The following is an 11273-nucleotide window of genomic DNA, read 5'->3' as shown; positions in this document are numbered from 1 at the left end:
TGAGGACGCCGGTACCTGAAGTCTCCAGAAGTGCACGCTGGGACCCAGGATTCCGGGAGGCCAACTCCGCCCCCGCCCCGCGAATGCCGGGAATTGTGGTCCCCGCGGGACGCGAGTTATGAGGTGGCCCACGGGTCCGCGAGGCATGCTGGGACCGCTAGCCCTTCCGGGGCGCCTCAGAATGTCAGGTCCCGGCACCCTGGGCGGATGCCCGAAGACTCCGCCTTCCCAAGAGCCCCTGCGGCGGGGCGCGAAGATGGCGGCATCGGCCAGACAACCCTAAAGCAGCGGCAATGGAGCCTCCTTCGTCGCCGGGGCCGGAGCGGCTCTTTGATTCGCACCGGTAAGAGCCCCGGCGGGAAGAGACGGACTTCCGCGTCCACTTGGCCTTCGGCGCCCGATCACCCCGCCTCTCGCCCCCAGGCTCCCGGGTGACGGCTTCCTGCTCCTCGCGCTACTGCTCTACGCTCCAGTCGGGTTCTGCCTCCTCGTCCTGCGCCTGTTTCTTGGGATCCACGTCTTCCTGGTCAGCTGCGCCCTACCAGACAGTGTCCTTCGCAGGTTCCGACCCGGGCGCTCGGGGAGGGTCGGGGCTGGGCCTGGCCCGAGGCCAGGTAGTCACCACTGCCTGCGTTCGCAGGTTCGTGGTACGGACCATGTGTGCAGTGCTGGGGCTCGTGGCCCGGCAGGAGGACTCTGGACTCCGGGATCACCGTGTCAGGGTCCTCATTTCCAACCACGTGACACCTTTCGACCACAACATAGTCAACCTGCTCACCAGCTGTAGCACCGTGAGTTAGGGAGGAAGCCGAGAGTGCCACGGAGTGGCTCCCTGGGGCCCAGCCCAAGGCGCCCCTCTCCATGTTCGGCTTTCCCTTGGGGGCCACAAGTTACTGACCCTTACCGCCCCGCATGTCAGTTTCTCTCACTTCACAGCGTCCTCTTCTTGCTTTCTCTCCTGGTTCGCAGCCTCTACTCAATACTCCCCCAAGTTTTGTGTGCTGGTCTCGGGGCTTTACGGAGATGGATGGTCAGGGGGAGTTGGTGGAGTCACTCAAGAGATTCTGTGCTTCAACACGCCTTCCCCCTACCCCTCTGCTGCTATTCCCCGAGGAAGAGGCCACCAATGGCCGGGAGGGGCTCCTGCGCTTCAGGTGGGTAAGCACAGGTATCTGTCTCCAACTGTAGGTGATCAGGTTGGGGGGCCCTTGGGTTTTCACAGCCTTCTTCAGCCCTGCCCCCTACCTTCCTAGTTTGTTTACTTTTTGCCCACTTTTGGTTCTTTCCCCTGAATCCGTTTATTTCCCACATTTCTATTTGTACAGTGTGACAGTATCTGTTTTGAGTCAGGTATGAGCTGCTGACTAGATTGGCTAGAATCCCATCTTACTTTCTTCACTCTTCTAGTTCCTGGCCATTTTCTATCCAGGATGTGGTACAGCCTCTTACCCTACGAGTCCAGAGACCCCTCGTCTCCGTGGTGAGTGTATTCCACAGGGAATCTCTGGGTTTGGAGGGGACGTTTCCTACTCCTGGCCCTGGTTTAGACCTCACTCATGCCCTCCCCTCAGACGGTGTCAGATGCCTCCTGGGTCTCAGAACTGCTGTGGTCACTTTTCGTCCCTTTCACGGTGTATCAAGTAAGGTATTAACTGTCCTCACTTTTTGGTGGCTGGGAGAAACTCTTCTCAAGGTCAGGGAAGTAGCGTCTCTGCCCTGTCCATTTGCACATCTTTTAATATCAAGGTCCTACCACAGAGGCAATATAAAGTATTTACTACCTCCCCTACTGTCACCACCACTGTTCCAAGAAAAGAGGTATCGGAGTGGAGAGTGGGTGACCCCAACATGGACCTGGATTGTTTTTTGCAGGTGGCTCCGTCCTGTTCATCGACAGCTGGGGGAGGGGAGTGAAGAGTTTGCCCTCCGTGTACAACAGGTGGTAGGGGACACGGGCAGGGTGGAAGTGGGTTCTTTCTTTAGGGGGAAGGAGAAGAACACTTGAGAAACTTCCAGTCCTCCAATTCTCCCTAGCTGGTGGCCAAAGAATTGGGCCAGACAGGGACACGACTCACTCCAGCAGACAAAGCAGAACATATGAAGCGACAGAGACACCCCAGATTGCGCCCTCAGTCAGGTGTGTGGTCTCTGGACATAAAGCTTTTCAACTCTTTTTCAGCCTGTCTGACTTCCTCCCTGTGTCTGTATTAATCAGCCTCTCTCCTCTAGTTTTCCACTCACCATATTTCGGATTTCTTTTTGCAGCCCAGTCTTCTTTCCCTCATTCCCCTGGCCCTTCTGCTGATGTGCATCTGGCAACTCTGGCTCAGAGAGTGAAAGAGGTTTTACCCCATGTTCCACTAGGCGTCATCCAGAGAGACCTAGGTATGAGAAGGAGTAGCTTTACCCAAGGAGACAGGCATAGAGAGGGAAAGTGGGTGGTGAAGGGAGAAGGTGAGCAGAGAAATAGACTGTGTTGTCCACTCCTCCCTTCTCCGCAGCCAGGACTGGCTGTGTAGACTTGACCATCACTAATCTGCTTGAGGGAGCCGTAGCTTTCATGCCTGAAGACATCACTGAGGGGACCCAGTCCCTTGCCACAGCCTCCACTCCCAAGGTGAGACCCAGAAAATGAGCAGGTCCAGGACTTGAGGTGGGATGGGGCAGTCTGCATATTCCTGTCCTGATGTCTGTTTTTCGATCCTGAGACCCTAGCACAGTACCTCTCTTGCAAAGTAGGCATTCGATGCGTGTTTAATGATGATGACTTCGCAAGCCCTTTGACATTGTGATCACCTCAGTTCCCCAGCTCTGGCCCGGCAAGCCCTCAGCCCACAGCCCTAGCATTTGCCAAGTCCTCCTGGGCCCGGCAGGAGAGTCTCCAGGAGCGAAAGCAGGCTCTGTATGAATACGCGAGAAGGTGAGACGCTTAGAGGACAACTGGTAGGAAAGGGCAGGTTGGAGAAAGGGAATGATATAGCAAAGCCCATGCAATGTCTTCTTGTGTCCCACAGGCGATTCACAGAGAGGCAGGCCCAGGAGGCTGATTGAGTACAGGATGGCACCCCGAGCCGCAGGACGGAGACTGGGGGCAGCCCTCACCCAGCTCACAACAGGCCGGATGGGTGGGTGCTAAAGGGAGGAGTGGGGCGCCCCCCAGTATCACATTAAATTCAGGGTTTTCACTCAAGGTCTCTGTTGCCTCTTTGGGTCTCAAAAGCCCTCTAGCAGGTTCCTTTTCCCTTGGTTGCAGGGATGAGGAATGAGGGACTCCTTGTGGGTTTGTGGAGGGTTGGTCAGAATGGAACTGTCTGCAATCACCTCCTCCTGTCAAGAGATGAGTGATATTAAGGAAGTATAACTAAGCCGGATGCCCAGCAGCAACTGGACCCTGGCCTCAGAATTCAGCCCAGGCATGTGGGGAAACAGCTGCAGAACTGCAAGTCCCAGGATGCCTTTCACTAATGAGCACAGCACCCCAAGTCTGTAGAGTTCACACGTGCTCAGTGTGGTGGCTGGAGCCTATTTTCCATAGGCTCCTAACTAGATTAAATAAGGTGGAGCACGTGGCCCCACCCCCAAACAGTCTAGGATTGTGGTTGAGCAGTGCCCCAGGGTGGATCCGGAATTGACCTTTGTACCTCACAGCAGGTCAGGGTTTGTGATGACTTGCCGGGTGGGTCTGGAACTGGCTGCCATTCCTCAGAGCTGCAGGCAAAGGTTTGAATCCAGGATCCTTGTGGCCCTGCTCCCCAGTTCCTGGCCCCACTCCTCCTGTTCTTCACTCTCTTCCCCAGGGGGCCTCCCCACGGGTTCCCAGATCTCTCTTTCTTTCTGGCTGTGTTAGGTCTTAGTTGTGCACGGGCTCTGTTGCCCCGCCACATGCGGGATCGTATGTCCCCAACCAAGGGTCGAACCCACGTCCCCTGCATTGGAAGTTGGGTTCTTAACTACTGGACTGCCAGGGAAGTCCCAGTAGTCCACTTTTGATGGTCCCTTAGTTGGAGACTCAACTCTTTCCTGTTTCCTAGCAGACAAGAAGTACTGGGAAGCATGAACCCCGGTGCATTATCACCTGAGGGTACAGGTTAGGGATCGGGGCTGAGGTGAGAAATACAAGGCCTTGATGACTGCCCTGCCTTCTGTAGGTCCTGCTAGACAGTCACCATGGCCTCTCAGCTTCTCGGGTTGGAAGAAGATTCTGGCCCAAACCCTGAGGAGTCTGAACTGGCTGTAAACCCCTTTGACGGGCTCCCCTTCTCTTCCCGCTACTACAAACTACTTGAGCAGCGCCGATCCTTGCCCGTCTGGGCTGCTCGCTTTATCTTCTTGGAGCAGTTGGAAAGTAGCCCCAGTGGAGTGGTACTGGTGTCTGGAGAGCCTGGTTGTGGCAAGAGCACCCAGGTGGAGGTGGGGGTTGGGGGGTGGGGAAGGAAATTCTGACGGAGGGGGTAGGGAACTGGCTCCTCCTGGGACAAGGCGGGGAGTGGGGTTGCTGTGTGGAATAATAGGGGAGACAGGCAGTGAAGCACCAGAGGACTCCTCAAATAAGGAGAGATTAAATTGGCCACGGCTCCTCCAGCACTTTTAGCTGGAGTTCTGTGTCTCACTGACAGGTTGTCCTTTCCTACGCTTACCCCAGATCCCACAATGGTGTGCAGAGTTTGCGCTGGCCAGAGGTTTCCAGAAGGGTTGGGTAACTGTGACTCAGCCTTACCCTCTAGCAGCCCTGAGTTTGGCCCTGCGAGTTGCTGATGAAATGGACCTGACCCTGGGTCATGAAGTTGGATACAGCATCCCCCAAGAAGACTGCACTGGGCCTGACACTCTGCTAAGGTGTGGCCCCTTGCAGGCCCAACTCAAATCTCCTTCCCCTCACCCCGCAGAAACAAACCCAGCCTTCTGACATCTCACCGTACCCTCCCTCAGCTTAGCTCACCCTTTAAATCATGCATGATGCAACTTCTGAATTCAGCCATTTAACCCTAGCCAGTAACCTCAGACATTCAACCTCACCCTCATCATGAAAGTCTCACTTTCCAAACTGGAGTACAGCTTATGAACAGTGTCATCAATAGGTCAAGAAAGTCAGTCACAGGATCTTTTTCTGACCTTTACTGTCAAAGCCTAGGCTCCCTGGGGAGAAACTCCTCTGGACTTCTGGGGCTGGTTGGTGTCCACACTGACTCCTCTGCCCACTGCCAATGTCAACAGGTTCTGCTGGGACAGGCTGCTTCTGCAGGAGGTGGCCTCAACCCGGGGCACTGGAGCCCGGGGTGTGCTGGTCCTGGATGAGGCTCAGGAGCGGTCAGTGGCCTCAGATTTGCTCCAGGGACTCCTGCGAGATGCCAGGCTGGGAAGCCTTCCAGGAGACCTCAGAGTGGTTGTAGTTACTGACCCAACCCTTGAACCTAAGCTCCAAGACTTCTGGGGCAATCCACCTATCGTGCGTGTACCCAGAGAGACTGGCAGGTGTCCCACTCCTGTCTACAGGGACTCTCTCCCTACTGATCGAGTAGAAGCCGCCTGCCAAGCTGTGCTTGAATTGTGTCGGAAGGAGGCTCCGGGAGACGTGCTAGTGTACCTGCCCAGTGAGGAGGTAAAACAGTAAGGTGCCACAGGAGGCCTTCATGCCAAGCGTCTGCCCCTTCCTGTCCCAGGGGAGAGTGGGAGCGATGCTGATTAGGAACACTGGAGCTCTAGTACTTATTCTCTGTTGGGGTCTTGAGGAAAAACTCCAGGGTTTTGGTATAAAAACTTTTTGATTCCATACAATGTAGAGATTTGCAGTTCAGTGAGTTCCTGAAATTGTAACACCCCAGCTTTACATGAGTATGTGCACTTTTTCAGAGTGAAGGTCCATAGCTTTCATCAATTTTTCAAAGGGGTCTCTGGCCCACAAAGGTGAGAATTACCCTAACACCCCACCTCTCTCTTCAGGAAATTTCCCTGTGCTGTGAGTCCTTGTCCAGGAAGGTAGGGTCCCTGGAAAACCAAGGGCCTCCACCATGGGTGCTGCCCCTTCACCCAGGCTGTGGACAAGCTGTTCAGGCTGTGTACGAGGACACAGAATCAGGTGCCCGGAAGGTTGTGGTCACTCACTGGCTGGCCGACTTCTCCTTTTCCCTCCCTTCCATCCGATATGTCATTGACTCAGGACTGGAGCTTCGAAGTGTGAGTGAAAGAGAAGGGGGACACAGGGGCTAAAGATAGAAATAGCCCACTCTCATCTGTCTTGACCTTGATTGGGGTGGTGACAGGTTTACAGTCCTCAGATCCGAGCAGAATCTCAAGTGTTGAGACCAGTCAGCAAGTGTCAGGCAGAGGCAAGACGACTACGGGCAGCAGGGATCCCACCAGGTAAGAGCTTTTGCCCTCAACAGGATCAAACACGAAAAGAGTCACCGACCCATAGGCCCTAAGAAATCTACAGTGGTCTTCTTTCCCAGATCTTTCTCCCCTCAGGATCCTGCCTGTGCCTGTATCCTAAGTCCTTCCTAGAACTAGAGGCTCCCTGCCTTCCCCAGCCCAGGGTGTGGGTGGAGAATTTGAGCCCCGTGATGTTACTATTAAAGAGGAGACAGATTGCAGAGCCAGGGAAGTGTCACTTCCTGGACCGGCCTGGTGAGCACCCTTTCTGCCCACGTCCTGCTGCTTTCCAGGTTCTGAGACCCCCTGTCCTGTAAGCCTTGTTCCCTCTCCAGCTCCAGAAGCACTGATGCAGGCCCTGGAAGACTTAGACTATCTGGCCGCCCTGGATGATGATGGGGACCTGTCAGACCTGGGAGTTATCTTATCAGAATTTCCCCTGGCCCCTGAGCTGGCCAAAGCCCTGCTGGCCTCGTGCGAGTTTGGCTGTGTGGATGAGATGCTCACCCTGGCCGCCATGCTCACTGGTATAAGTCACTTCCCTCTCTGGCTCTTAGGACTGCTTCAGGCCTTCCCTCTGGTGTCTGCTGCTCCTCAAGCTAGCCCATCCCCTTTGCTCTCACTGTGCCTAAAGAGTTAGGCTTCATCACTTAGTCCTCTCCTGTCTCTGTTGCTTCTTGTCCTGCAACAAGTCTCTCCTACCTGTTTTTACTAAAACTATACCTGTCTTGCTCAACCCTGTAATCCCTTCATTATTCAGGATAATCTCTATCCTGCTCAATCTAGGGTATTCCTTGCCCACTGCATCCCAGCTTCAGGCCCACCCCAGCAGAAGGGTGACACTTCTGCTCACCAGTGGCCTCCTAGAGACCTAATCCAGTGAGCACTTTTGAGCCCTGTTGATGACTTCTTTTGACACCTGAGAATGGCAACCACTCCGACTTTGACATTGCCCCTTCCCTAAGCCTCTGTGATCTCCTCCTTGTGGTTTTCACCCTACCTCTCTTGCCACTCCCTTAATCTCTTACTTGCCTTCTTCCTCCTCTGCTTCATTCTCTGCTTGTTCAAAGTAAGTTGAACCTCAGGGTTCCACCCTTGCCCCTTTTGTCCTCTCATTCCCTGCAATCTCTGAGCAAGTTCATTTACATTCATGGTCTGAAACGCTACAATACCATTCTTCTGAATCTTGGATTTATATATCTAACTCCTGATGGTCATTCCTATCAGAATGGTCCACAAAACTTCAACCCAGAACTGAACTCGAGCACTTCTGTTGTTGTTGAGCTGAGCCCTTTTTAAATCTACTCCGTCACCACAACCACCAAAAAGTCATACCATCACCTCAGCAGCTCTACTATCATCATTCTAGACTAACCTTTCTCCAGTTTTTTTTTTCCATTTTTATCTCCTAATTAAAAAAAAAAAAAATTACCTGTTCTTCTCCACTCCAGTACTCTTGCCTGGAAAATCCCCTGGATGGAGGAGCCTGGTGGGCTACAGTCTATGGGGCTGCAAAGAGTCAGACACGACTGAGCGACTTCACCTTCACTCCATACTCAGAGTTAATGCCAATGTAGCTCCTCATCATGGCTCAGCTGGATTCCTTGAGTAGCCTCCTAACTAGTCATGTGAACTTCTTCCAAACATGTGGATTCTCTTAAAAACTCTTCATCTACCTTCCAAACAGAATGTAAAACTCATTTGCACAGGCTTGCCCATGCCTCCCTCCAGCTTCATCTCCTGCCACACACACCGTTCCCTCTATCCATGATCCTAGGTGCTCACAGTTCTCCAGACATGCTATTCCCACATCTAGAACACTCCCTCTGCCCTTCCCCACTCAGCTGATTCTCAAACTTCAAACATTGGCCCACACACCCATCTTATGTGTTGGCCTCGCCCACCAGACTCTAAGCTCCTTGAGGGCAGAAACTGTTTTTCATTTATCTTCAGTGTCCGATAAAATGCACAGTATCTAAAAGTGTTTTGAATAAAGTTCCCAGAGTGACTTGCTGCCTTTTTTAGTGTACTGCTCTCTGTTCTCATGCCCCAAAATGAACCTCCTCTCTTCTGCCTCCAGCTGCCCCTGGGTTTACTCGTCCTCCGCTCTGTGCAGAAGAAGCTGCCCTGCGTCGAGCGCTAGAACACGTGGATGGTGATCACAGCTCTCTGATCCAAGTATACGAAGCCTTTATACAGAGTGAGTGCTCCACTCTGCATCCTCTTACAGAATCCCAGATTTTCCAAAGAGAGGAAGTGGTGTGCAGCCAGCTGACAGATCTCTAGTCCCAGGAAAAGGAAGCCCTTTGACCCAGAGTTGGGTTCTTTTAGGGGTCTCAAGGACTTTAGCTATAGCTGGTCCCTTTCTGTTCCTAGGTGGAGCAGACAAGGCTTGGTGCCAGGCTCGGGGTCTAAAATGGGAGGCACTGTGCCAAGCCCGTAAACTTCGGGGAGAACTCCTAGAACTCATGCAACGGATTGAACTTCCCTTGTCTCAACCAGCCTTCGGATCTGAACAGAATCGCAGAGACCTTCAGAAAGCGCTGGTGTCAGGATACTTCCTTAAGGTTAGGGGAAAGAGTTGGGGTAAGGATCATAAAAGGAACGGAAAGTAGAGGCTATAGTAGGGCTATAACAGCCACAGGTGTGCCTTACTTTTAACACTCTCACCGCCCTTGCTAATGGTTCTTCCTCAACCCCCCTTCTTTCTTCTGCTGACACGCTACTCTCACTTATTCCTTCAATATCTTTGTCTTTCAATGAGGTGGCCCGAGACACAGATGGAACTGGAAATTACCTGCTTCTAACCCATAAGCACGTGGCCCAGCTCTCCCCGCACTGCTGCTACAGAAGCCGCAGGGCTCCTGCCAGACCCCCGCTGTGGGTGCTTTACCACAGTTTCTCCATTTCCAAAGACAACTGTCTTTCCATTGTTTCTGAAATTCAGCCACAGATGTGAGTTTCCTCTGGAAATTCATCCACCCCTCCTCCTACACTGTCCATTCCTCTTCCTGGGGCCAAAATTACAGCTGGGGACTTAGAGAAGCTAAGTACGGGTAGGGGGTGGGGTGGCAGGGGGAGGAATGGAGGGGAGTGAGAGGGTCTTAGTGGGTTGTGGAGACAGGGTTTGTGGAAGGGGTAGTAAGAAGTGCAACAGTATGCATTATGAAAGATATGGAAATCATCTAATTATGAATGTCTCTGTCAGGCTGGTGGAACTGGCTCCTCCATACTTCCTAAGTAACTTACCCCCTAGTGAGAGCAAAGACTTCCTGAACCAGCTGAGGGAAGAAATGACAGATTCTTCAACCAGGAGTGAATCTTCCTCCACCCAAGAACTTGAAACTGCCTGTGTCCTGCAGTGATATGCCTGTGGGGTGAAGGTGAATTCATCTCATCACATGAGATCTTCCCTCAGGCTAGCACCTAGGCAGCCATCCAGATTTAGAAGCCCAAGGGTCAAATGTAATTCCTGGAACCTGACTCCCAAGAAATGGAGCTGGGAGTGGAGCAAATTGGTTAAGTCCCAGTCTATACAGGGTTGGACCGATTCTTTAACTTTCTTCTGTTTATTGAAGAGGAACTGACATGCCCTCCATACCCCCCAACTTATGCCAAACCCATCCTTGTGCTCCTTTTTGGTCTATAAAAGTTCTGTTTGCTGCTACTGCTAAGTCACTTCAGTCGTGTCCGACTCTTCACAACCCCATGGACTGCATCCTACCAGGCTCCTCCGTCCATGGGATTTTCCAGGCAAGAGTACTGGAGTGGGTTGCCATTTTATATGATACCAAATTTGAGTTTGGTTCTGCAGTAGCATTTACAGTATCTATGAGTTAAAGATGACACAATATTAAAGAATCAGGGTGAACTTCAACAGTGATATCCTTTTGCCTGGTTCCCACCTCTGGTCAAGCCTTTGTGCTATGACTGACCTCGCTGTCACTAACATGGAAAACAAGTAGTTTGACTACAGTTGGCCTCTGACCCTGCCTAAAGCTTACCTCACTCTATTAACTGCTCTTGTCTGCAGGGGAGGAAGAATGGGGGTGCTATAAGAATAAGACACAACCGACCCTTTTGTTCTCATACAACTTAAATCTTGCTCCTTCTTTAACCTCAAGGCTATTGGATCTGTACCCAAATCCTCAACTTTCCAGCAAAAAGCGTCCCAGAAGCCCCTGGCCCACCCATAAGTTCTAACAATTTCAGGAACATCATGCTTTCAGCAGCTGGGTACTCCTCTTTTCTTTCCTTAAACTATTAACTTTGATATCCTCAATCATCTTACACGTTATAAATGTGTTTATAGAAATTGATAGAAAAAAGAAATTGATAGAAACAAGAAATTGATAGAAACATTTAATCCTTAGAACTCTGCTTTTCTACTCAGAGTTCCCTCCCGTGGAGATGCTGTCTGCTTTCATCATTCCATGTATTTCCTCCTCTATGTGGATGTCAACTGACCTCCCCTGAAAGGCATTTCTCCAGAATGTATTCTCTCCGTGTGCTTGCTCAGTAGCTCAGTGGTGTCCGACTCTGTGACCCCATAGACTGTAGCCTACCAGGTGCCTCTGTCCGTGGAATTATCCAGGCAAGAATACTGGAGTGGTTGCCACTTCCTACTCTAGGGGATCCTTCTCTCTAGGTTTAGCATTTAGTTTTGCCTGCAGAGTTAATCTTGGTCTTGTCTTCCCAATTTCCCTTTCATCATCCACAACACCACAGATTTCTTGATACTTTACATTTCCAACCTAGGAATTATCTTTGATTATTTTTAAGCCTATCACTTCCTATTATTTGCCAGATTCTGCTCACTCTAACTCCCCTGGGCCCATTAACTTTGTCCATTGCTTCCCTCTCTGTCCCTGAGGGACACCAGAGCCTGATTAGTGTTCTTAGAT

The 11273-nt window shown here is 51.8% G+C and overlaps 2 protein-coding genes across 4 annotated transcripts; both read left to right on the top strand.

Annotated features, from left to right (window-relative positions):
* The first annotated feature begins 19 nt into the window (after positions 1-19).
* Positions 20-3190, top strand: AUP1 (AUP1 lipid droplet regulating VLDL assembly factor). 3 transcript variants are annotated; one of them, XM_055399062.2, is made up of 12 exons: positions 156-343; positions 424-561; positions 641-791; positions 970-1154; positions 1408-1480; positions 1572-1645; positions 1873-1939; positions 2035-2137; positions 2266-2385; positions 2502-2617; positions 2802-2920; positions 3015-3190. In XM_055399062.2, the coding sequence occupies exons 1-12, from the start codon at positions 294-296 to the stop codon at positions 3049-3051; spliced, it is 1233 nt and encodes a 410-aa protein (XP_055255037.1). In that variant the 5' UTR covers positions 156-293; the 3' UTR covers positions 3052-3190. The 3 variants fall into 3 exon arrangements, with proteins under 3 accessions (XP_088697715.1, XP_055255038.1, XP_055255037.1); XM_088841589.1 differs by having other exon boundaries at positions 20-343; positions 424-791; XM_055399063.2 differs by lacking the exon at positions 3015-3190 and having other exon boundaries at positions 153-343; positions 2740-2877.
* A 127-nt stretch (positions 3191-3317) lies between these two features.
* DQX1 (DEAQ-box RNA dependent ATPase 1) lies at positions 3318-11218 on the top strand. The gene is made up of 11 exons (XM_055399065.2): positions 3318-4404; positions 4643-4836; positions 5215-5599; positions 5941-6174; positions 6261-6360; positions 6466-6624; positions 6705-6896; positions 8450-8569; positions 8746-8936; positions 9134-9324; positions 9578-11218. Exons 1-11 carry the CDS (start codon positions 4168-4170, stop codon positions 9732-9734), a joined length of 2160 nt encoding a protein of 719 aa, XP_055255040.2. The 5' UTR covers positions 3318-4167; the 3' UTR covers positions 9735-11218.
* The last annotated feature ends 55 nt before the right edge of the window (positions 11219-11273 follow it).

This window comes from Moschus berezovskii, chromosome 11 (assembly GCF_049115385.1).
Source record: "Moschus berezovskii isolate FMDL1 chromosome 11, NW_MosBer_1.0, whole genome shotgun sequence".
Lineage (NCBI taxonomy): Eukaryota > Metazoa > Chordata > Mammalia > Artiodactyla > Moschidae > Moschus > Moschus berezovskii.
Note: the sequence above shows the minus strand (reverse complement) of the source record. Positions and strands in the feature narration are given on the sequence as shown.